Source organism: Pogona vitticeps, chromosome 15, assembly GCF_051106095.1.
Source record: "Pogona vitticeps strain Pit_001003342236 chromosome 15, PviZW2.1, whole genome shotgun sequence".
Lineage (NCBI taxonomy): Eukaryota > Metazoa > Chordata > Lepidosauria > Squamata > Agamidae > Pogona > Pogona vitticeps.
The window spans coordinates 8,844,710-8,871,232 of NC_135797.1; the positions used below are offsets into that span (position 1 = coordinate 8,844,710).

Consider the following 26,523-nt stretch of genomic DNA (forward strand, 5'->3'; position numbering starts at 1 on the left):
GGCCCTACAGCAGTGGATAAATGCACAGCAGTCTGTGTTTTAGTATGTAAAATGGCAAACATCTCCAGGGTTTTTTAGGTATAGAATGAATGCTCAGAAATATTTTCCTCTCCTGTTCCTCTAGGAGTGCTCTGTGACCGTGAAACTTGCCCAAACCCATGCAAAGGTAGGTCTTTCTCTGGGGAGGTACAGTAGTAGGGGATCTGTCTGCAGGGCTCCAGGTCACTGGTGGCCACATAGATGGCTTTTAACTGGATCAGAGGCAGAGTGCATTCAGTACTCTTTGCTGGGAAGTTTAAAAGCCAGGCTTTTTCGAGAGGAAAAAGCTGCTGTATGGAGCTATATCTGTGTGTATACTGTACATCGGTCTGTGTGGATTTGCAGGAGTGATTTGCAAAGATTTAGGCAAATATTCTGGCTTTCGCCTTCTTTGTTCGCTCTGGTTAAACTGTGCAGTATATGGAAATATACAGTATTGTGCAACTTTAGTTAACAGGACTTTCTTCTCTCCGCGTATAGAGCGAGCGAGCCCGAGGTAGTTAAAAAAAATGTACTGGATAACAAAGACTAGCAAGATCCAGGTTGAAAGGCGCTTTTTTCTCAGCCTAGCCCCCCGCCCCATGTTGTGAGGATAAAAAAAGGGGTGCAGGGAGAGCAATATGTAGCCCCCAAAGGCGACTGCCACAGGCCATCCTTCCCCCGCTTCACGGAGGGCGCCATGAGAGGCGGAGAAAGTGGACGGCTTCTCTCCCGCCCAGCAGCTCCTCCTCTCCGTGGAGGGAACTGAGGTAAAGGCGGAGGAAGAGGGAGGTTCCCGCCCCGCCATTTTACGTCCTGGTGCCGGGAACTCCAGCCGGCTGCTGAGGGGACACCGGGTGGCGCTCTCAGGGAAGCCCCTCCGCCGCCGCTGAGGTGAGAAAAGAGCCGGGAGAGAGAAAAAAACGAGACTACCCGCCACTGCCACTGGGGTCAGCGTGACTTCCCAGCGCTTCGTTGAGCTTTTGTTCTCGGTTTTTTTTTGTTTTAATTACTGCTTTATTGCTCTTTCTTTCACCTGCCCTCCCCGAGTACCTGCAGCGAATATCGCCGAACGGCGATATATCTGCCCGTCCCCTCCCTCGCCCCCCCCCAAAAGGAACAACGGGCCATCTACTAATGTGGAAACGTCGGGCATATAAAAGGCGCGGAGGAGACGTGGCAGGCGCTTGTGCGCGTGCGCCAGGGCCGGAGCGCGCGGTGCATGGTGGGCGCTGTAGTTCTTGTCTCCCAACCACCACCACCACCCCCGTGTCCTCCCTCCCTCTCTTCTTTGAGTGGCGCAAAACTCGGAGGGGAGAGAGAGCTTTCTGCAGAGAGTGGGGAGCGAACTAGTGGTGCAAGAGGAGGGGGTGTCGTGAGTTGGCCACCCCCTCCTGGTAACGGTGGCATCGCCCAGCCTATATCAAGGGCTTAATTAAGGGAAAGGGTGGCCAGGTCAGCTTCCCGTCGCCACCGTGGCGGTCTCTCTGTCTTGGGAGTGCGGGTCTCATCCTGCTTCTTGGAGGCTGTTCTGGCTGGATCCACACGGAAAACCGGGATACTGAAGTAGAGAAAAGGCCCTGAATCTGTTCTGGCCCCTACCTGGGCTCTTCTTAGGCGGGGGGGGGAGGGGTTGGGCAACGTCTTAGATGCTGCTGGACAGTGATTGCCAGCTTTTAAAGAATTTTGTTGCACAAATAATGGCTGATGGGAGTTGTACTCCAATTTTTGGAGGACCCACTCTGTCCCAACACATGAGGTCTCATTCTTTGGTTGCCCTGGCACAGGCTTTTTTTGTGACTCGCTGTCTAACTGTGTGTGGGGGTGCAGTTTGTTTTTGTATATTATTTTGTTTTTCCTCTCTCCTTCATTTATATTATTTGTTTTCATGATTGCAAGCCAGCTTAGGTCCTCCTGAAGAGAAAGGCAGAGTAGAAATATTTTTGATCAACAAATAATAAATAACAGCTGGCAGAGTGGTGGTTCCTGCCTCAGGTAGCAGCAGTAAGCATCATGACGGAAGTCAGGTAGATTGAGATACCCTGGTTGGCTTTAGAGAAAATACAAAACTCATCTTTGGGTGAAGGCAGCCCTATAAATACATGCAATCTGACACCCACGGAGATACTAAATGGTTAATTTCTGTGCAGTATCTAAATTTTTAAAAGAACCAGTTTGGTGTAGTGGATAGAGTAATGGACCAGGGATCAAAAGACTTGGTTCCAATCTCTACTTAGCCATGGAAACTCATTACAAGGTTCCTTAATTCCTCCTCACTTTCTGCCATCAGAGGTATCATCTGCATATCGGAGGTTGTTGATATTTCTTCCTGCAATCTTAATTCCGGCTTGGGATTCCTCCAGTCCGGCCTTTCGCATGATGCATTCTGCATAAAAGTTAAATAAGCAGGGGGACAATATACAGCCTTGTCGTACTCCTTTCCCGATTTTGAACCAATCAGTTGTTCCATGTCCAGTTCTAACTGTTGCTTCCTGTCCCACATATAGGTTTCTCAGGAGGTAGATAAGGTGGTCAAGCACTCCAAATTCTTTAAGGACTTGCCATAGTTTGCTGTGGTCCACACAGTCCAAGGCTTTTGCATAGTCAATGAAGCAGAAGCAGACGTTTTTCTGGAACTCTCTGGCTTTCTCCATCATCCAACGCATATTAGCAATTTGGTCACTAGTTCCTCTGCCCCTTCGAAATCCAGCTTGTACTTCTGGGAGTTCTCGGTCCACATACTGCTGAAGCCTACCTTGTAGGATTCTGAGCATAACCTTGCTAGCATAGCAATTATGAGTGCAATTGTACGGTGCACTCTTTGGCACTGCCCTTCTTTGGGACTGGGATGTAGACTGATCTTTTCCAGTCCTCTGACCACTGTTGAGTTTTCCAAACTTGCTGGCATATTGAATGTAGCACTTTAACAGCATCATCTTTTAAGATTTTAAATAGTTCCACTGAATGCCATCACCTCCACTGGCCTTGTTGTTAGACAAGCTTTCTAAGGCCCACTTGACTTCGCTCTCCAGGATGTCCGGCTCAAGGTCAGCAACCACACTATCTGGGTTGTCCAGGACATCCAGATCTTTCTGCTATAATTCCTGTATGTATTCTTGCCACCTCTTCTTGATGTCTTCTGCTTCTGTGAGGTCCCTACAATTTTTGTCCTTTATCATGTTCATCTTTGCACAAAATGTTCCTTTAATATCTCCAATTTTCCTGAAAAGATCTCTGGTTTTTCCTTTTCTATTATTTTCCTCTATTTCTTTGCATTGTTCATTTAAGAAGGCCCTCTTGTCTCTCCTTGCTATTCTTTGGAAGTCTGCATTCAATTTTCTGTAACTTTCCTTATCTCCCTTGCATTTTGTTTCCCTTCTCCTCTCTGCTATTTCTAAGGCCTCGTTGGACAGCCACTTTGTTTTCTTGCATTTCCTTTTCTTTGGGGTGGTTTTTGTTGCTGCTTCCTGTACAATGTTACGAGCCTCTATCCAAAGTTCTTCAGGCACTCTGTCCACCAAATCGAGTTCCTTAAATCTGTTCCTCACTTCCACTGTGTATTCATAAGGGATTTGGTTTAGATTATACCTGACTAGCCCATTGGCCACAATCAGCTCCAGGTCTTGTTTTTACTGACTGTATAGAGTTTCTCCATCTTTGGCTGCAGAGAATATAGTCATTCTGATTACGGTATTGCCCATCTGGTGATTTCCATGTATAGAGTCGCCTCTTGTGTTGTTGGAAAAGAGTGTTTGTGATGACCAGCTTGTTCTCTTGACAAAACTTTATTAGCCTTTGCCCTTCTTCATTCTGAACTCCATGACCAAACTTTCCTGTTGTTCCTTTTATCTCTTGACTCCCTACTTTAGCATTCCAGTCCCCTAGAATGAGAAGAACATCTTTCTTTGGAGTCAGTTTTAGAAGTTGTTGTAAGTTGTCATAGAATTGGTCAGTTTCAGTCTCCTCAGCACTGGTTGGTGCATAAACTTGGATTATTGTGATTTTGAAAGTTCTGCCTTGGATTCATATTGACATCATTCTATCATTTTTGAGATTATATCCCATAGCCCAATTTATTGAGCTGCCTCTAAAAGTAGAGATAGAGGTGAGTCTAACTGCATATCAAGGCCCACCAAGTGCTGTCCCGGCTTCCTTGCACCAAATGTTGTTTACAAGTCCATCTTCAAAGAGCACTTTGAAATGCATATTCAGCATCTGCTGGAAGAAAAGTGTAAATTTGGCAACATCTTTAATGCTTCATTTTGTGTCTCTGTTATCCTGCCCTCAGGGTTTTCCCCCATCTCATCACAATGACTAGTGCCAGCCTAAAACTCAGGGCCAGGAGCGGAAAGATTTTCCATTCAGCTGGTTGTGGATAGGAGTTCCTGGTGTGAGTTTCTGTAGGTTCATGGGTCCAGTTGTTCAGGGAACATTGAAGCAGGTTTCTTGAGCAGTATATTTTGGATCAAAAGGGAATCAGACTAATTTTGGTATGCATAAATTTAAAACCACCAATATTAGGACTACACAGTGAAGAGATCCGTTCGTTTTGGAAAGCCTTTTGTCCCAAAGTGTGTATATTTACTCTCTCTCTCTTTCTCTCTCCCTTTTTTTTCCAGCTCTGGATTTCTGACTGAAAATGATGGAAGAAAGTGGTATAGAAACAACTCCCCCTGGAACTCCCGTACTAAGTACAGGAGGGGCCACAGCTCCTGCAAGCACCCCTATCTCATTAAGTATAAACACTTCTTCAGTGACTGATGCTTTTGTTTCTGTGTTTATGGAGCTTACCAACTTCTCTGCAGCCATCAATAGCAGATGTTATAGTCAGCATAATTGCAGTGTACTTTTCCAGGCTAATTTTGGAGTACTTAATACGAATGCAAGACGTTTCCTGTTCCGTCGGCTCCAGATAATATCCCATTTTGTATTTGTTCCATTGATGAGAAGCTATGCTCAAATCCCCTCTTTTCTACCCTGTCTTATCAAAAACTAGCAGGGAATGGCAAGTTGTACTTCAATGAACTTTTCTTTGACCTTTCCCATTCTGTTATAGGGACGTGGTGGCGCTGCGGGTTAGACCGCAGAAGCTTCTGTGCGGCAAGGTCAGAAGACCAGCAGTCGTAAGATCAAATCCATGCAACGGAGGGAGCTCCCGTCACTTGTCCCAGCTCCTGCCAACCTAGCAGTTCGAAAGCATGTTAAAATGCGAGTAGATAAATAGGTACCATCTCGGTGAGAACGTAATGGAGTTCCCTGTCTAGTCCCGTTGGCCACGTGACCATGGAAACTGTCTATGGTCAAACGCTAGCTCTATGGCTTGGAAACAGGGATGAGCACCACCCCCTACAGTCAGACACGACTGGACGAAATTTCTATGGGAACCTTTACCTTTACCTATTCTGTTATTTTTAATTAGATCAGAACGCTGCCTTTTGATCTTAAGGCTGATCACAATAAAATCAGTAAAGAAACCATACAATTAACTATGCAAGCCCTTTAGGCATCCTTTAGTCTCGAGAGTGGTAATGTGCTCTGAGTAGTGGTATTGGAACAATGTCTAGTATGGAAGCCCACATGTTTTTAAAAATAGAAAAGTAGACCTGAGGTGAAGTTTTAAAAAAGAGAAAAATAACAAGGAAAGCAGCCGATTGTTCCCAAAGCCTTCTGAGGTGGTGAGGAGTAGAGGAGAGATACGTGTGTGTGTTTTTGACTCAGACACAGAGAGAAAGAGTTTTGTTTTGCCTATTTCCCTGCTTTTAGGAAACCAGCCAAAGCCTTTGTATTCCTTTTATTTCTCTACCATAAGGTTTCCTGCATTCACGTCCTTTGTGGGGTCAGCAGTTGGACTGCTCTTATAATATAATCTGGAGGCTTGTTTGTTTTCAGCTTCACTGGTGATTCGGAAAAGATTTCAAGATTAGCCATTTGATGACAGCATGTTTTGTAACTAAAGCAATGAGCTCATTGATGAGAATTCACCTGTAATAAAGATCTCTTGCGGATAGATGGAGCCAGTTCTTAAAAAGTTATTGAACCAATTGTTTAAATCCTGTTGCTTAGTATAGTCAATTGTACTAAACTAGGCCCATTGAATCAATGGGGATTTGATGAATCAACCCCTCCATACGTTCCATTGATTCTAACAGGCCTACTCATCGCAACTTATAGTAAGTCATAGTGAGAATAGATTCATTTGAATTAATGAAACCTACAGAGGAGTTGACTCTCTAAATCCCCATTCATTCAGTTGGCCTACTCTGTTCCATTTTGCTAAGCTGCAATATTTTGGCCTCTGTCTTTATTATAATTCTTTGAAGGAGATCATGCAGCCTGCCAGAGATTTCTGATAGAAGGTTTTTTGCAGTATTCAAAATAATACATATGGACAGCAAGATTGTGGAGAGAATAAGGGTGTGCTCTTTAGTCTTTTTTGGACTCCAGCTTCTCTGATTCTGGTCGTTTCAGGACATAAACACATACCAACAGACATGTACATTTCACTTGCCTAGAATAGGAGCTGCTTCCAGAGGTGCATGGCTTTCTGCTTATTAAGCTCTGCAGGCGGTACCTCCTGATGAACTACAGTGCTGAGGAAGCATTGCAGCAGTTCCCCCCCCTTTTTTTTTGTTTTGCTTTTGCATTAACAAGAGGAAGCATGGGCTAGAGAAGGCCATGCTGCATCAGAGCACCTGAGCAAATTGTAGTGTATGCTTTTGTAGGCATATGTTTATGGGCTGAAACTCCCAGAATTCTGCCTGGGGAATTCTTGAAGAATGCTGGGAGTCCAAAAAAACCAAAAGAATACAGCTCTAGTAAACATTGGATGTGCTATCCCACAACATTTGTGTGTTGTGTCTGAAGATCTAAGAGGTTGCAGCCCTGCTTACAATTATAAAGGTGAGAAGTGGAAAATCTATTGCAGGGGATTTTGGGGTGAAGCTGATTGCTATGCCCTGCATTTGTTACACTGTTGAGGCTTTTATGTACAGTGGTGCTTCGCATAGCGATCGCTCCATTTTACGACGAAATCGTTTTGCGACGAAGTTTTGCGATCGCTTTGCGACGTTCCCTATGTTTTTTTTCGCTTTGCGATGATCGGTTCCTTGCTTCGGGCACCGATCATCGCAAAGCGATGATTTTTTAACAGCTGATCAGCAGTTTCAAAATGGCCGCCCGCTGTTTTCTGGGGCGGATTCCTCACTTAAGAGGCACTGAAAATGGCCGCGCTATGGAGGATCTTCGCTGAACTGTGAGTTTTAAGCTCATATGAAGGCATTAATCGCGTTTTAATGCATTTCGCGTTTTAATGCATTTCGATGCATTTATTTTCGCATTGCGACATTTTCGTTCAGCAATGATTTCGCTGGAACGAATTAATGTCGCAATACGAGGCACCATTGTATTCTTTTGAACACATGACCATGGCAATAGTGTTTGTTTTAGAGAATCATAAATTTGTCAAACCTGCCAATGTCAGAAATTCAGTTAAAGCATCCCTTGAAGAAAGGCCTTCCAACCTGTATTTAAAAACTTGTCAACAAAAGAGCTTGCCGCACTCTTATCAGTTTCACTATCAAGCATCAATCAGAGAGTTCTTCCTTATCGTCAAGTGTAGTCGCTTTCAAGAAGGCATGGTAGGGAATCAGACTTAAAACCTCTGGCTCGGCAGCCAGGGATCTCAACCACTGAGCTGTTGCAATTAAGCAAAATCTTTGTTTCTAAATTTTGAATCTACTGTATTGGTTTTTCATTCCTGAAGGAGTGGAAAATGTATGTTTCACCTTATTTTCGTCTTATTTTATTAAATGTGTTAAAAATTCTCTCTCTCTCCCTCTCCCTCCCCTCCTTCCCTCCCCACCCCTTCTCCAAATATGCCTGCAGCTTCAACTTTTCCTTCTCCTAAGTTTGCCTCGCCTTTGCCACCCCAAATGTCCTCGCCAGAGCCACTGTCCTCTTTGCCTGTTCTGCCTTCTGCAACTCTTTCCACTACAAGCGCTCCCCGGGGGAATTTTCTTCCTCCCTCTGTTACTCCACCAGTGGCATCAACTTTCAGTAACCCTGTCCCCCAGTTCCCATCTTCTCCACCAGTAAATTCCACTCCTGGCCCTGCCCTTTCTGCCCCTTCTACCGGTCCTCCCATGTCTGGTTTTTCTGTGTCTTCCACTTATGACATCACCAAAGGCCACGCGGGTCGTGCACCTCAGACACCGCTGATGCCATCATTTTCTGCACCCTCGGTCACAGGTAAAGATGGTGATTCTATTCACTTTTGGAACCAGGAGCTTGTCAACCTCGGTGGTTTCTTTACTGGTAGAATTTATTTCAAGTACAGTGGACCTTCGACTTACAGACGGCTCGACTTGCAGACTTTTCGAGTTACAGACTTCTCTGGCCGCAAAATTTAGATTCGACTAATTCCACCGGTTATAGGATTAATTGGTTTTCAGTGCATTGCAGGTAAATGGAGATTCGACCTACAGACTTTTTGACTTGCAGCCACCATTCCAATACAGATTAATTCCGTAAGTAGAGGGTCCACTGTATTTTACTGGCTGTTTACTCACTATACAGATTTGATTTATATCTAGGATGTCCTTCACCTGTGTGGCACCAGCCTGCAGATGTGAGGATGAGGTAGCCTTACTGACACATTTATGTGCCCCTTGGCATGTTATGGAAAATATAGATATGAACAGGCCTCACTTACATTTTTTTCAGCAGAGTGATCAAACTAACAAAATCTCTTGGTGCGTGCATGCATAAGCTCAGATTTACTTTTAGGTGGTAAAGGGTATTGGAGTGTCAGGTTCGCTCCAGCTATTAAAAACACCCTGTAAAACCTGCCTTCTAAGTTCTGTTCTCCAGTTCATGTGAAAAAATATATAAAGTTTCTGACTTATGTCCTTTTCATATTCTTGCCCTGGATAGCCAACTCAAACCTGCTTTCCACATATCAGGGTTTTACAGAGCAGGCATTACAGATTTAAAGGCTCTTTGAGAGCTGCCTTCCACTGAGCCTTGTTCCTTGGCCAGCACTGCAGATTCTCCGGTTCCCTCTACAGACTGAACTTGGGATTTCTCATATGCAAGCCACTGAATGCTGACGTTTTTCTTAAAAAAGAAAAGAAAAGAAAGATCCCTGTCGTCAGCAACGTGAATGAAGACCTATTTTTAACAGGAAAGATTTTTTTATTCTATCTGTGTTCTGTGCAGGCCAGTTTATAGTCTACAACAGAGCAGAAAACTGATGGATCAGGGACCACTTTCCTGCCCTGGTAATTGCAGGGCAACTGTGTAGTCTGATAAAAACACATAAAAAGAAAGGAAAAAGAAAAAGAAAAAAATCAGGATAGAAATCTACTCCCAGTAGAAATCTACTGTACTCCCAGGAGTGCAGAGACATCCTTTGAGCTAAATCTGAATTGTCTTTCCCAAAGTCTCCAAATATTTGTCTTAGAAGGTTCGGGGTGGGGGTGAGGGGGTGGGGGTGGGGGTTTAGAGGACTAGGGTATGCAGAATGAGCCTTGAGGGTGCATTCTGCACATCTCTACAGTCTGCTAACTAGTAATAGCTCTATAGAGATTCCAGTAAAGATCTTTCCTAGCCCCTACCTACTGATAAACCTCCCCATAATCTTTCAGAGCTGAATCTCAGCATCTTCCCAGAGGAGTTAAACCAGCTGTCTCCCTTCTCTCCCCCCCCCCATATGTGGTTGTAGTGATGGCTAATATTATCTTATAGGAACTGGGCACTGCTTGGGGTTTTGCAAATTTGTAATCATAAATTGTCTCTTTGAAGTCTGATGCCAAAATCCTGTTGGAAAAAAGTATTGCACAACAGTAAGCACATAACTTGGGCTTCCCTTTTTTATAGAGGTGCTCAGGATGTGATCAGTTGCATCCTGGGTGAGAGAGGAGACACCATGGCAAAGCAGGGAAACTGATTGCTTGATTATTTATTTATTTGAAATAGCTTTACCCCATCTTTCTCCTTAAAAAGGACCCAAGATTACTTTCATTATTAAAAGGCAGTATTTAAAGCTAACAATAGTGAGTATAGAAATACAGTGGTGCCTCGCATAGCGATCACTCCGTTTAGCAATGAAATCGCTTTGCGATGGACTTTTTGCCATCGCAAGAGCGATCGCATTGCGATGGCTCCTATGGGGAAAAATCGCTTTGCGATGATCACGGGGGAGTGCTCCCCCACGATCATCACAAAGGCCCGTCCATCAGCTGTTCCAAAAAGCGAGCCTTTGAGCTGCTCCCGGAGAAGTGCTTTGCCGTGAGCAGCCCAAAGGCTCGCTTTTTGGAACAGCTGACGGGCGGGCCTTTGCGATGATCGGGGGGGAGCACTCCCCCGCGAGCAGCCCAAAGGCCAACCAGTCAGGAGGGGGGGAGCGGATTGGTGCCTCGGGAGGAGGGAGGGAGGGAAGGAGGGGCGATGGGCCTGGCTCCGGTTCCCCCCCTCGGACACCTGTAGCGGGCGCCGAGCCAGAGCGCTGCAAAGGAGGAGGCGCCCACCCGGGACCAGAATCGGGGGCAGCGGCTGGACGGGGAGGCGCCCCAGAGACCCCCTCCTTGCCCCGGGAGAGCCCCGCCAAGGAGACCGGGTGTCCAGGGCTGGCTGGCCGTCAGAGGCACGCCCCTTCCCGGCTGCCTGCCTCCGAGCCCTCGCTGGCTGGAGACGACCACGCTCCCTCCCCCTCACTCTCCCCCGGCCATGGAGACCGGGCGTCCGGGGCTGGCTGGCTGGCTGGCCGTCAGAGGCACGCCCCTTCCCGGCTGCCTGCCTCCAAGCCCTCGCTGGCTAGAGATGGCTGTGCTCCCTCGCTCTCGCCCCCCCCCCCGTGAGCTTCCGAAGCCACCGCCGCTCAGCTGGGCGAAAATGCCGGCGGTGGTTTAATGTGTTCCTATGGGGTTTTTTTGCCCCATATAGGGATGAATCCGGATAGCGACAATTTATCCGGAACGGATTATCGTCGCTATGCGGGGCACCACTGTACTAAATAGGATCAAATACCACATCATACCATTCCATACCATACTATAAGTAATATTAAAACACATTCAAAGCAGTAAGCACAACAATTCATTTAAAAATCCCACTCAGGCAACCAGTCACTCAGGGAAAGCTGGTCTTATCATTATGTATGCCATTCCCCCCCCCCCCAACAGGATGTCTTCCATAAAGTTTTTCTAAAAGCAGTTCTTGTTTGCTGGGGGGGAATGGGTAATGGCATTCTTTAACTAAAATCTAAATTGAGAGTTGTTGTGCATGGCCCATCGTAGGTGTTAATGTGAATATTTTTGGCTGTTGGGTTTTTTTTAGGAGTCTTGACCAACCCTGCGACCCAAATGACTGCGGCGCCCCCTTTGTTAATGCCTGTCTCTGGAAGTGCTTCCTCCATTACTTTCCCAGAAGAACATGAAGATCCCCGGGTTGTTGGTATGCCCAGTGAAGTACCTGTTGGAGGTGGACTGTGGGGCTTTATCAAAGTAAGAAGGGGTCCTTTTCTGGTGAGGGTTTCAGCAGAAGTGGTTCTCCTGCAACAGCTCTAAAAGCAGCCAGACAGGTTCTGAGAGGAGATGATTAGAACATGACAGCAGAATAGATCAGCCCCACTGAGCAGTTGCAGCTTGCCCTCTGTTGCTCACTGGCAGTCCAAAGACTGAAGTTCAGCAAACTTGAGGATACAGTGGTGCCTCGCTTAACGATTTCCCCGCATTACGATAAAATCGCTGTACGACAGTCTTTTTGCGATCGCAATTGGAAAATGATGGTCTAAATGGGGGAATTTTGCTTAGCGATGATCAGTTCCCAGCTTTGGGAACCGATTTTCGCTTTACGACGATCAAAAACAGCTGATTGTCGGGTTTTCAAAATGGCCACCAGGTACTTAAAATGGCTCCCCGCTGTGTTTAGGGACGGATTCCTCACTATACAGGCAGCGAAAATGGCCACCGTATGAAGGATCTTCGCTGGACAGTGAGTTTTTACCCCATTGGAACGCATTGAACGGGTTTCAGTGGGGTTTTTAATTTCGTTTTACGATGTTTTCGCTTAACGGCGATTTTCCTGGAATGGATTATCGTCGTTAAGCGAGGCACCACTGTACACTTCAGTAAGGTAGTGCACCTCTGGGTCAGAAGGACAGAGTGCTGTAATTTTATGATTAACAGAGACATCCCTGAGGAGAGAAAGAATAGATTTGCCCAGAAATAGGACATTGATAGCTATTTTAGTTGTAAGGAAAAGCATTTGAGAGTGCTTGCTCTGAATGGGAAATTAGGATCCAGTAGCTTTACAAAAGACTGGCTCTTTGCGGAGATGAAAATAGCTGCAACTAGATTTGGTGTTATGGATCAAAGCAGCTGCCTTCTTTTTTTGTCTGTGCCTGAAGGCACAGCTATTGGAGCTGTCAGGATGAGTGTGTGCACTTCAAAATCATCTACAACCAATTATCTGTGTTTGCCATTTCACCATGGTGGTACTTTATTTGGCCTTGGTTGCATCTTTTCTTAAATTTAGAGAATTGTGGTAGAATTCATATCCCATTTTCTTGCTTGTTGGCATAACACAAAGCCTGAATTCCTTAGAACCTTAGTTTAGCAAGAACAAGCAATCTGTCCTGTTGATGCCCTTCTTGCTAGTTAAACTACCCCCGGCCTTGCTAAGTCACGAAATATTAGCATTCTGTCCAAACAGAATGCTGTCCTGTTTTAACCTTCCTCTTAGTGAACAAATGTCTGAAACTGGTTTCCAGGTCCAGTTTTCTTAGAGAAGCAACAAGCCAGGGGCTGTGTGTTTGGACGTAACACAGAGCTTTCCCACTTGGTAGGGTCCTAGTTAGTGTTCCTGCCTCTACCTGCAGAAGCAAAAGAGGACTCATTGAGCAGCATGTGTTATGCTGATAAACTGGGAACCTCAGCCATTCTGGTATAGTGGCTTGTGCCAGTGAGGTTAATTTAAAAACAGCTAGAAGGGTGACCAGCCCTAACCTGGTTAATCACCTTTAAATTGCCTTTCACTGGGCTTGCCTTAAGCCCAAGTTATAAGAACGAAAGTGGTTTTTAAACTCATACATAAAAAGTTCTTTATTGATTGGCATGTATAGTACATGATCACTTTCCCATGCCAGATCTTGCTTCCCCTGATACAAAGTAATTACAATGGTGCCTCGCTTAGCGATGTTAATCCGTTCCGGAAAAAATGTTGCTAAGCGATTTCATCGCTAAGTGAAATTAAAAAGCCCATAGAAACGCATTAAAATGCGATTAATGCGTTCCTATGGGCTAAAAACTCAACTTTAAGCGAAGATCCTCCATAGGGGCGGCCATTTTCGGTGCCTCTAAAGTGAGGAAAAACAGCGGGCAGCCATTTTGTTTTCCTGGTGGCCATTTTGAAATCGCCGATCAGTTGTTAAAAAAGGGTCGCTTTGCGATGATCGCTTCCCTGCATTATTGCAAAGCAAAAAAAAACCCATAGGGACTTTCGCAAAGCGATCGCTTTTGCGATCACAAAAACCCCATCACTAAGCGATTTCGTCGCTCAACGGAGCGATCGCTAAGCGAGGCACCACTGTATTTTATACAGCCCACTCTGAAATCCAGCCTCTTTTCCTTAGGTACAATTTATCTCTCTCTCTCTGTCCTCTTCAGCTCTTTTTATATCTCCTGCTGGCTCCTTTGGATTGGCTCGCCTTCTGACTTATTTCAGCCAATCTCTTTTTTCTGTTGCTGCTGCATAAAATGGATGAGGGTTCCATCACAGCTATGTATTCTCATGTAATTCAGCTATCTAGATCAGTGGGTTACTCAGGTGTTTTTGAACTGCAACTCCCAGAAACCCCAGCTAGCACAGCTGGTGCTGAAGGCTTCTGGGAACTGCAGTCCAAAAACACTTGAGTAACCCAAGGTTAAGAACCACTGATCTAGATCACAATATAGACAGCATGCACAGCTTCAGGGCCCTGATGTTCCCCCAGCATATTCATATCCACCACATAAGGGGGGGGGTTAAGCCTCAGAATGCCCCCCTGTGCTTTCATGTGGTTGTGGGAGGCCAATTTTGCCATATTTTGAGGGTCTTCCACCATGTTTTTGGATCTATACACGCTTTTTAAAAAATAACTTGAAACTTGGCCAGTAAAAAGTGCAGGCAGCTGAAAACCGAAACAGATAAGTATCAGTTTTGTAAGTAAAAAATGGAGGCAGATAGGGACTGCAGGCGTAAGTACAGTCCTTCAAGATCCAGGAATGGGAGGGTGCACCGACCTCAGTGCAGATCAATTCATTTGTAATCCCTTTACTCTCTGAATGCATACATTCCCCATTTTCACCCCTTTGCTTCTTTGAGATGAGAGTGAGGTTAAGTGTTGATGCTATTTCTAAAACCTGGCACCAGCACCCAAAATGAGTTGGGTCTTATTCTAAAGCAGTAATGCTGAAAGAAAGTGCTCTTAGAAGGGAGTTCTTCATATTTAACAAATTATCCTGTACCTTTTGCTCGGCTTGATTGCTCTCAGTGTAATTATTCCTGATTATTAGAGGGGGAAGGACTGGGCACAGTTGTATGGTGACAAGAATGTCTGAATATATAGTAGGGGTGGGTAGGGAAAGTGTTCGTAAATGCACATATCAGTGATATATTTGCATTTTGTGTTGCAGGGAGTGGCTGGGAATCCTATGGTGAAGTCAGTACTTGATAAAACCAAACACTCAGTGGAGACGATGATCACAACTCTGGACCCTGGCATGGCTCCATATATCAGTAAGTAGTATTTGTAGATCTAGGCTTACCATTCCCCACATTTCCTCCTGTCCCAAGATTATTTTGAACTGGTTGTTGTGGGTTTTTCGGGCTCTTTGGCCATGTTCTGAAGGTTGTTCTTCCTAACGTTTCGCCAGTCTCTGTGGCCGGCATCTTCAGAGGACCAAAGCACAGAGTGCTGTCCTCTGAAAATGCCGGCCACAGAGACTGGTGAAATGGTAGGAAGAACAACCTTCAGAACATGGCCAAAGAGCCCGAAAAACCCACAACAACCGTTAGATCCCGGCCGTGAAAGCCTTCGCGAACACATTATTTTGAACTGTTAAGCCCCATCCTGCCCAGCCAACATGGGTACTGACAAAGACGGTGTCTTTTGATAGGGGTTGTGATTTTAAGTGCTGGAATTGCAGTGTTGTTACTGGGAGAAGTTTTTGCCTTTATATCAGTCCAGACAGCACCATCGCTACTTCTGGAGTTCATGTGGAAGATTGAATTCCACAGGAAAGTTGTAATTGCAGATAATCTGATAGTAACATTCTTCAGATACAACAGACCCTTGACTTAGTTTGCCGTTTCCACCCCCTGCTCCTATGACCATTCTACTGTTATCCAAGGCCCACTCACTAGCATCCAGATCTCAGTTTTATGCTGTTGCTGACTGGTACACTGATACTAGCAAGTGTGAGAACAGAGGGAACAAGAGGAGGATGGAGATAATGAAATAACAAAGAAGGAGCAAGCAGGACAGCGTAGAACTGTCAGAGGAAAGGAGAAGAAAACCAGGGGAAGAAGAGGATGGCCGTGGGAGGTAGATCAGAAAGAACAAACAAGATAGCAGATAAGGCTTGAGAATAATCCTAGAACAAAGTATTGTAACATTGACTCAGCTCACTTTACAAGTGTAGTTGGAGAATCAGTTAAATTCAAGGATTACATTATACAGTGGTGCCTCGCATAAGGGGTGCCCCGTTTAACAACAAATCCGCATAGCGATGAAGAATTTGTGATTGCATAACGATGTTTCCTATGGGGGGGGGAATCGCTTTGAGATGATCGGTACCCTGTTTCGCTTACCGATCATCGCATAGCGATGATTTTTCCCCAGCTGATCGGCGGTTCCAAAATGGCCGCCAGGTAAAACAGGGATGGATTCCTTGCTTACCGGGCAGCTAAAATGGCTGCCGTATGGAGGATTTCCGCTTAAAAGGTAAGTTTTAAGCCCATAGGAACGCATTGAAGGGGTTTCAATGCATTCCTATGGGCTTTTTAATTCTGCATAGTGACGAAATCGCGTTGCAGCGATTTTTGCTGCATGGATTATGCAGGGCACCACTGTAGTCCTAACGACATGACATACTAATACAGCTGCTGCAAGTCATGGTGCCTTTCCTTGGGAATTGTTTTTGCCAAGAGAATGACAGGGATGCCAGTTCTGCACCTATGTAGTACCTTCTCCTTTTCAGGATCTGGGGGAGAGTTAGACATCATTGTCACCTCAACAAAAGAGGTCAAGGTGGCTGCCGTGAGAGATGCTTTCCAAGAAGTTTTCGGAATGGCCACAGTGACAGGAGAAGCTGGACAGTCCAACATAGCACCACAGCCTGTCGGCTATGCAGCAGGATTGAAAGTGAGTGTCTTTTGTTCTGAAAGATTTGAAGAGAGCTTGGAAGAGTTATATTTTTGAACAGAAATTGCCAGCATTCACAAGCTAGCATTTCTCCTCTGTTCTGGAAGTTGTGGCCCCAGAATTTTAACTTTTCCAAGGTTCGAGTTGACAGAGAGAGGAGTTGTCTCAAAGGACTTTGAGCGCATTGTGGCATTTTAAAAGCCATCTCAAAAGCATTTCACAGCTGAGTTCTATTGAGCAATCATGTCCAATAGAAAGGTTTTGCTAAAATTAAACTAAAACAACATCAGAAGTAACCCTTTTTATAAAAGAGCAGTGTTTGAACTTTTTGATTTGAAGAAATACTGAAAGCTACTTAAGGATAGATACATCATAAGACTTGTACAAATTTTAATCATTTTGCGCATTTCTGCTTGTAAGTTTTCTCCAAAGGCTAATGGAAATACTTTTTTTTCCTAGTTGTAAAAGGTTATTTCCTCGAGGCATGCAGTTTTTCCATTGCACTGTGTCTGAGCATACTGGACCTGCAAACAAAATTGTGGTACGATATACTGCACTTGAGCAGTACAAAACTGGTCAAGTGCAGTATAGCGACTAAACGACTAAGCAAAAAAAAAAAATACTGCACTTGAGCAGTACAAAACAAAAGCAACTCTCATTTGCCAAATGACATCTGAAGGAAGCAGTATCAGAATAAAAGAAATTATGTGCTGCCGAGTCAATTCTGACTTATGATAACCATTTTCAAGGTTTTCCAGAAGGAGAATACTCAGAAATCGTTTAACATTCCCAAATTCTGGGGGCATACTGGGACTGTGCAGCTTGCCCAAAGCCACAGGGGCTGGCTTTACTCACAGGAGGCATGTTGGGGAATTGAACTCCCAGCTCCTGGCTCCACAGCCAGAGCCCTAAACCACTGAACTATCCTGCCCATGTGTCAGAATAACAGGCACTTTTTAATAGAATTGAAGGTGTTTTAGTTGAAAGCAGCCAGAGTTTCCTAGGTTGCCACCCCTTGCTTTAGCACTTCTGCTTGACACTTTTCCTACTGACTTCTTTTGCTTTTATTTAGGGAGCACAGGAAAGGATTGACAGCTTGCGCAGGACAGGGCTAATACATGAGAAGCAACCTGCTGTGTCAATTGAGAATTTCATCGCTGAGTTGCTTCCTGACAGGTAAGATGCCTCCATGTTTTGTTCAGAATAAAAGTATCCTCTGTATTGGATCCCAAGGGTCAGCTGCAGAGCTGATACTGCATGCTGGAGATGGCAGGGAATTTTATTTTTTTTTCCTACTGCATTTCTTTGGTGATTTTTGCTTTGGTCACGACTGACCCTTGCGCTCAAAAGTCTCAACTGAGTGCTAAAAGCGTGACTCAGTTTGCATAGCCTTATTCGGTCCATAATTATGACATAATACATCCGGAGTGTGACAAAATACTTATTTGGAGAGATACTTATTTATCTATCTATTGATTTTTGGCAGAATTTCCATGTAAACTTCTGAAAACTGCCAAAATCAAGGTACGAAAATAACCCCCAATAATTACATTGAAGCCCGAGAAAAACAAAATTAAAACTGTTAAAATTTGAAAAGTAAGATTAAAGAAATGTGGTCTGGACCTCTTTCCTGGGCGCAAAGAATGTGAGGATTAGCTGTAGTTCTAAAGGGATGACATTCCAGAATTGGAAGAAAACTTCCCTTTTTTGTCTGTTACTGTCACATGCTCATTTTAATAACAGGGGAAGTTTATTGTAGGACAGATAGCCTAGATCAGTTATTTATTTAATGTGCAGATTTGCCAGGAAGCTGTCGTCAAGAAGGCCTTCTTCTCATGTCTTCACCAAACAGGATGGTGGGACAACAGGAAAGGCTTCTTCTTAAGAACATATGACTTCATCAGCATCATGTGGAAAGGTTAAACCAACAACTCAGTGAATTGAAGCTGGAAAACAATTGGCAACAAGGGCAAACCTTTCATGTGATCACGCAGGTCACATTTGTGGCCCAGTTTGCACTTTGTGATTTGAGTCCTGAGTTCACTTATATAAAAGAAGAAATATGAATTTAGCAGAACACTGTGTCAGTTAGCAACAATTGAAGAGAAATGGAAAGCTTTTGTCTCCCTTCCCTTTCAAAGGCAAGTAGAAAGGAAGCTTGCAAATTCACCAGAAGATCAGCTAGCCAGCCACCTTGTTCAGTCGCAGCTATCACACATGCTGAAGCGGAACCAAAATGGAGTGTTCCGAGATTAGGCATCCTTCAGTCTCGAGAGACTATGGTATCGTGTTCTGTATGGAGGACTTGGAACAGCATCTAGTGTGGCTGAGGAGGCCAATTCGAGAGTGACAGTTCCTTCCACGCTGAAGAAAAATACAATCTGTCCCCTGTCCAGCTTCCCAATTTTGTTGCCTTCAGGACTGCCTCTTTGCCTCGGCCTGCTGGACAAGGGTCTCTTCAAATTGGGAGAGTTCGTGATGCACCGCCTGCCTCCAGGCTGAACGCTCTGATGTCAGGGTTTCCCATCTGTTAAGGTCCATTCCTTAGGCGTTCAGATCCCACTTGCAGATGTCCTTGTATCGCAGCTGGGGTCTCCCTCTGGGGTGATTTCCCTGCACTAATTCTCCATACAGGAGACCTTTTGGAATCCGACCATCAGCCATTCTCACAACATGCCGGAGGCAACGTAGACATTGCTGTTTCAGTAATGTATTCATGCTATAAATTCCAATGTAGAATAGTGTTCCTATCCACATTTTTAAAAGTGCAGAAAACAAACAGTAGCCCCTGATAGAGACCTCAAAAAAGTGTAGGTAAGCACCAATCAGGTGCAGAGTGGTTTGTGATGGCACATGTGTCATATGATTGCTGGGAAAAGGAGCAAACCAGACTGTTCTCAATCTGTAGCCAAGTGCCAATTTGATCATACTTGTAAGTGAGCCAAAAGCAAATCATAGTTTAAATTGTTTAAATTAATCATAATTAATCACCACTCAGATGATAGTGGAAATTTGAGAAAACCTACAAAGGGTTCCATACACCTCCACTTAGCCATGCAGGAGGAGACCACAGATGGAATGTTCTGGAGCACATTGGGCTAAACCTTGACATAGTGAGATCCATCTGTCAAACTGATGTGTTTTTTTCAGAGGTTTTTTTTTTTTACAGGTACAAAAACTGAGTTTTTCTAGCATAAATCTGAAACTTGTTTCAGAAAGATTGGCTTATGGAAGTTTTTTTACTTGCCTTTCAACACTTTCCATTGTCACATAATCCAGCTAATGAAATGGTTCCCAGCTTTGGGTAACCCACCTGTTCTTGGATTGCAATTCCCAGAAATACTGGCCTGCAAAACTGGTGATGAAGGCTTCGGGGAATTGCAGAACACCTGAATTACCCAAGGTTGGGAACCACTGTACTCTAATAAATACCTAGACTTCAGTGAGATTTGTTTAAAGTGCCCCTCTTTCTTTTTCTTTAAAGCATTTTATTACTTTTATCAACTACAAACAAATATGCAATATAAAATAAAATAGAAAAAAAGAAATGAGAACAAAAAGAAGGGGGGAAAAAACCCCAAACCCTCCCCCCCCTTTGAGGACAGAGATTCAGACCTCATTGCATCCCAAATTTCCCGAGTTTCCAGAGAGCATTGAAAGCAAAAGAGGAAAAACAAAGCCCATCAATCATTTTGCCCTATCTTCAGATCTGTCCCTGGGCCCAGACATATATTAAGTTCCAACTTTGTTTTGCATAGTCTCTTGGTTGTTCTCGTAGTGCTTCTGAAAGTGTATCTAATTCTGTAATGTCCTAAAGTGCCCCCTCCTTCTGTTGTTCCAGGTGGTTTGACATCGGCTGCTTAATTGTAGAGGATCCTATCCATGGCATTCACTTAGAAGCATTTACGCAAGCCACACCGGTGCCCCTGGAATATGTACAACAGGTGAGTTTTGCCTTCCGGCAGTTGGGTACTCAAAGACAGGGTTTTTCATAGGCTCCTTCCACTGGCATTTTTTACTATCCTATATTGTTCGACTTCTCTCCGCTGGCTCCCTTAATTAACGCTGATGGAAGTTGTAGCACAGCAGTAACCGGAGGGGCACGGGTTCCCCATCCATCCCATAGCATTTTCCAAAGAAATAGCTGTGTTAGTCTGTCTCGTGTTGGTAAAAGGAGGAAACAAAGGAAAAGAAAAGGCAAAATATTGTAGACCTTTAAAGGCGATTAGATTGATTTCATTGTGAGCTTTTCTGGATCAAAATGCACTTTTTTTGTGGATTGTGAATTCCTGTGTCTGAAGAAGTGGATTCTTTGTGGTCTCTGTGAATGGACACTAATGGGTTTCCGTGTGCTTGCGCAGAGAACCTCGGAATCTTCTAGAGCTTCTTAAACTCATGTTGTCAGCACCTCCCTCACATTGCGCTTGGCCCTGCCCATGGCACCGGAGTGCCTCAGTTCCTTTTTTTGCCAACATTGCAGCAGCACCTCGACTTAGGAGCTTTGATTTCTTTCGGAAATTACTTACCTTCATTGGACTTCCTGATTGGGACCTTCCTGATCAGGACCTTCCTTGATTCATCCTTTGTGAGTAAAAAAACAAACACAGAATGGAGAGTGGGGAAATTTCGATACCGGAAGAGACCCCCACCACCAGATCAGGAGGTTGTTCATACTCAGGCAAAACGTCCACATCAAGTGACATTGATACTGATCCGACCAGCCCGAACCCATATGTTATCACAGGTTCAGTCCTCAGCTGTACAAATTACAGTGGTGCCACACATAGCGACGATAATCCATGCAGCCAAAATCATCGCTATACGGATTAGTCACTATGCGAAATAAAAAAGCCCATAGGAATGCATTAAAACCCATTCAATGCATTCCTATGGGCAAAAAGCTCACCTTTAAGCGAAAATCCTCCATACGGCCGACATTTTCGCTGCCCGGTAAGTAGGGAATGGGCGTGAAAACACAGCGGGCAGCCATTTTTTTTAACCCGGCGGCCATTTTGGACCCGCCGATCAGCTGTTGGAAAAACATCCCTATGTGAAAATCAGTAAGCGAAACAGCTTACCATTGCAAAGCGATTTTTCCATCTAAATCATTGCAATGTGATTGCTTTTGCGATCGCAAAAACTTAATCGCTATGCGGATTCGTCGTTAAACGGGGCACCACTGTACATACCAGTCACCACTGGAACCAATTCCCCAGCACAAATCTAAGAAAACAAAAGGAAAGAACATTCACTGGCACATGTAGAACCACCTGATCGACCTTCAGTTTTGACAGGAGCTGTCACCAGACCAGATTCCGATCTCCTTTGACACCAACACCGGCCACTCTGATGTTGAACCCGTGGGAAACTCTCCTTTCAAACATTCCCACTCCACACTCTGACATTGCGGAGAACCACTGTCCATCACCTTCAGAGGACTTTACATCCTATTCACAGCTAATACAGTCCTCTGAATTCCAAAAGTACAGTAATGGATCTGGCAGTTGACCAGTTGGTGTCGGAAGAGATGGGGAAGGTCTATGAAGACATCAACCAGGATCAGAATCCACCGCTTTGCTTGGGCTTTATTTCATCTCTCCTTAAACTTATTGAGTCCTGGATCTTCCACCCCACAGATCCCCAGGAGGGTCAAAAATTTATACAATACTCACGGCAACAACACTACTTTCCTCTCTAAGCATCCACTGCCTAACTCTTCTATAGCGGATGCTACCCAGAGCCCGGTTCTACTCACTTGCTTCTTTTATTCTGAGAGTAGCTAATTACATTGCTGCCATGGGTGCATACCAGAGTTACCTGTGGAATAAGGCACTGCCTGCTCTTCAAGCAGCCCCAGAACTATGGGCCTGTGGCCTCTATTGTCATCAGGAGGCCATGGCTTTTGCATGTCAAGAGAGGATTACAGCACGCCATGTGGCGGATGCTTCTTCTAAGCAGATGGCTACAGACGTTACATTGCGTCACTATGCATGGCTTAGATCTGCTGCTCTCGATCCAGAATCATTTTATCTTTGGACGCTCTCGGGCTCTTTGACGAGAAGACCAGTGAGGTTCTGGATGACCTGTTGAAGTTATGAAAGACCATATAGCTTACAACAACAACACTGGTCACGTAACACCTGGCACCTATACCTTCCAGCAGTATAGACCTCAGCTGGACCGCCAACGACCTCAAGCGTCCAACATGCCCTCTGTCTCCTTCTGTCAGCACACCATGAGGCAGCGCCCACGACAGTCCATCTACCAACGTGACAAGAAAGCAAGACAGAATCTTTGACTTTGTCCACACATCAATACCATACAATTACATGACTCGGCTAGCCCCATTTTTCTGTACCTGGCAACACATTACCTCAGACGCCTGGCTCTTTCCCATCATTGCCAAGGGCTGTGTCATAGAATTTGACACCATCCCACCAACTGGGATCTTCAAAACTACGAATCCCTCTCCCACATTGGAGGAGGAGACATGCTCCCTACTACAGGAAGATGCCATCTCAAGAGTACATCACGCAGACGTTGCCCTCGGGTTCTGTTCCCGATACTTTGCAGTCCCTTTGAAGACTGTCTTCCTTGTTGCGATCACCTCAGCTCGTAGAGCCAGTGAACTTTCTGCTCTTCATGTTGATCCACCTTTTCTCCCGTTTCATCCTGACCTCACATTCCTACCTTAAGGTGGTTTCTAATTTTCACCAGAAGCAGCCAGTTGTCTTGCCTACGTTCTTCCCTTCACCTACGTTTGAACTGGAATACTCCTTGCATTCGTTAGATGTCAGATGTGCCCTGGCTTATTTTGTTTCACATTCCTCCTCTTTTTGTAAAGTCCAAACAGCTTTTCATCAGCTGTCACGGTCAATCCAGAGGTTCCTCAGTCACCTCTCCGACGATCTCCAAATGGATTGTATCCACGATTCGTCTGGCGTACACACTTGGCCGAACACCCTTACCACATTCTGTAAGGGCTCACTCAACCAGAGCCATGGCAACATCTACGGCATTTCTCAGAGGTGTTGATCTGACTGACATTTGCAAAGGCACCACTTGGGCTATGCCATCTACTTTTGCAACCCACTATCCGCTGGATGTCTGTGCCCAGGCTGATGCCTCTTTTGGGCGCACTGTCCTAGCTTGTGCTTTATCGTGACGTCTCACCTCCCGGTAAGTCAGCTTGCTAGTCCCCTATTAGTGTGCATTCACAGAAAAAGAAAGAGAGGTTACTTACCTGTAACTCTGGTTCTTCGAGTGGTCATCTGTAAATGTACACTTCCTGCCCATCCTCCCCTCTGTCCGTCACATACGCTTCTTGCGTACTGGGTGGTGGTGGGCTGTTCTTCGGAACTGAGGCACTCAGCGCGCAGTGGGTGGGGCCAGGTGCGATGTGAGGGAGGTCCTAACAGCTATTTAAGTTCTAGAAGATTCCAAGGGTCTCTGCACAAGCGCACTAAAACCCATTAGTGTGAATTCACAGATGACCACTTGAAGAACCAGAGTTACAGGTAAGTAACCTCTCTTTTCAATACATAAAAGCTCACATTGACATAAATCTGTTACCCTTTAAAGCATGCAATATTTTGGGGAGCCCCCCTTTTATTTTTCCCAGTGCCCATTCCACAGAAACCTGAGTGATGTTGAATATTAATAATTTTGGCTGCAGAGTCAAATGCACACAAATTTGTTTCAGATCAGCAGTCCATAGCCCAAGCATTCATTACAGGTGTTGCCAAGGAAGAACTAATGGTCAGGCTCATTTTTACCATCTACGTTTTCTCCACCTATGCATTCAAACATCTTTTTATGAATTCTTTCACAGGCTCAAAGTCTGACTCCTCAAGATTACAACCTCAGATGGTCGGGTTTGCTGGTGACGGTTGGTGAAGTGATAGAGAAGAATTTGCCGCATGTCAGCCGAACAGATTGGCATGTGGCATTCACAGGCATGTCTCGCCGGCAGATGATCTTCAGTGCCGCCAAAGCCATTGCAGGAATGTACAAGCAACATTTACCTCCAAGGACCGCTTAAGAAGATACTGGCACTTAACCCCTAAGGGGACTCATTTTTTAAAGACCGAGGTTGAAAGGAAACAATAGCTATCTTCAGCTCTTTCACTGAAGATGCGCCTCATTCTTTGTAACTTACCTATAAACTGTAGTTTTGTTAGTTTTGAAAAGTGAAGGTATTCTTAGGGTAATGGAAATTAAATTCTTAATGCATCCATGTAGCCAAATAACTTTAAGGGTTATAAGAAGAATCCATGGCCATATTTATAGCAGGACAGAAAGCATCAACATATCTTTGGAGTGCTGTTTTCATGTCCAGATCGCTGTGGAGTCACCTAATTTGATTTCATGGGTGCACCAGTGTGCAATTCTTGCTTGGAGTAATTCTTTCTCATAAGAGCTAAGTTAAGAAAACAATGTCAGAATAGGCGAATAGCTGCATATTCACAGGCCTGCAAGGTGAGATGTGTGCAGCTGTAAATGGACCTGGCTGGCTTTCTAAAGTAAGAGCTGCTTTTTAAAGTTATTTTTTGCAGGCACCCACCTTAATGACAGTAGATAAAAATGCCTACAGATATCAATTAAAACAGTCTTACAACTATCTTACTTTATAACTGAGAAAATTCCTGGAAAGCTTTCTAGTTTTGCAGTACAATTGCAGACACACATCTGCACACCATCGAAAACATATAAAGTTTACACTAAATAGTATATATACTAAATGGTTCAAAAGGAAGGGCTAAAAGGCAGAATTAAAACGGGGAAATCTACATCTCTGAATTCCAAGCATAAGGAGGAATACCCATCTGTTTTTCTGGAACATCATTGGAGGGTACTTTCTGCAGGACCTGGTAGGAAACCAGTATGATTTAGATCACTGGTTCTTAACCTTTGTTAGTCAGAGGTTTTTGGACTGCAACTCCCAGAAGCCTTCACCATCAGCTCTGCTGGCTGGGGTTTCTGTGAGTTGCAGTTCAAAAACACCTGAGTAACAAAGGTTAAGAACCATTGATTTAGATTATGCAAGTCTGTATATGAAAACACGCAGTGGTGTAGTAGGATAAGCAACTGGATTTTTATCTAATAAAAAGAGTAGGCCACACGATGCCACCTGGCCATTTTGCTGAGGCCTTCTGCAGGATCATCACTACTGCCAGACATACCCTACTTCCGCTGTAAAAAAATATACCATGCAAGGAGATGGTGCCTTCTTTTCCAGCAGACTTACCTTACTCTGCAGGCTGCCTGCAGACTGAATGGACTTCTGCCAGCGTCTCTGGGGATTATAGGAGTTAAAAGTTCAGCCAAATCTATGTGTACTACCAAATACTCCATTTTAAGGACTTCCCCCTTACCTTGTTCCCAGACAGTCTCTCTCTTCATATTTATAAATGCAAAGTGTATTTTGATAAAATTTACAGGGAGGAAAGCCCATCTCTCTCTCTCTCTCTTTCTCTGCCTTACATGCAAATATCTCAATTCATATTATTCAGTCTTTTGTAAATGATTTCAGTAGACACTTCAGTGGAAATTACCTGGCTAGCCAGTTGCTTATGTTTCTGTCTAGTGAAAAATATGTACTTTCTCCAAATAATATATTTTGCCATTCTTGGCTTATCTTGTATATTGGCATTAAATGGATACATCTTCTCTTAGAACTGTAAGCTTTTTTTCCTCCCTTGAACATGTATAACATTGAAATAATGAAACGTGCCCAGCAGAATCCAGTTGGTTGTAGATTTTAAAGTGCTAATCCTCTGATCAAAAGTAGTCTTGATGGGACTACGTTTGATCAGAGGCACCTCCTGCAGGAGCCACACTGTATCTTCAGTTGAGTGCATTGGAAGAGTCCTTGAGCCTGTCATATCCAAACCCTCTTTCTTCCATTGCCATGTGTCTGCCCTCTCCAAAGGTCGAAAAGTATGCCTCCTATAAGGGATTGTTTTTAAATACGCTGCTTTCCAGAAGGATTCATCTATAAACCTCTGGGCAGTGCTCCCTTTCTGTTATCACGGGAGTGGAAAGGATAGCAGTGAACCCTGTTTTGTTTATTGTCTGCTGCATGTTCGGGGGGTACTTTGGGG

The 26,523-nt window shown here is 44.5% G+C and overlaps 1 protein-coding gene across 4 annotated transcripts; it reads left to right on the forward strand.

Moving 5' to 3' along the window:
• Window positions 1-26,097, forward strand: PRRC1 (proline rich coiled-coil 1). 4 transcript variants are annotated; one of them, XM_078382012.1, is made up of 9 exons: window positions 1-166; window positions 4,638-4,754; window positions 7,903-8,265; window positions 11,353-11,519; window positions 14,691-14,793; window positions 16,257-16,420; window positions 17,493-17,596; window positions 20,262-20,364; window positions 24,252-26,097. In XM_078382012.1, exons 2-9 carry the CDS (start codon window positions 4,658-4,660, stop codon window positions 24,459-24,461), a joined length of 1,311 nt encoding a protein of 436 aa, XP_078238138.1. In that variant the 5' UTR covers window positions 1-166; window positions 4,638-4,657; the 3' UTR covers window positions 24,462-26,097. The 4 variants fall into 4 exon arrangements, with proteins under 4 accessions (XP_078238138.1, XP_078238137.1, XP_078238140.1 ...); XM_078382011.1 differs by lacking the exon at window positions 1-166 and adding an exon at window positions 776-912; XM_078382013.1 differs by lacking the exon at window positions 1-166 and adding an exon at window positions 7,169-7,270 and having other exon boundaries at window positions 4,644-4,754.
• The last annotated feature ends 426 nt before the right edge of the window (window positions 26,098-26,523 follow it).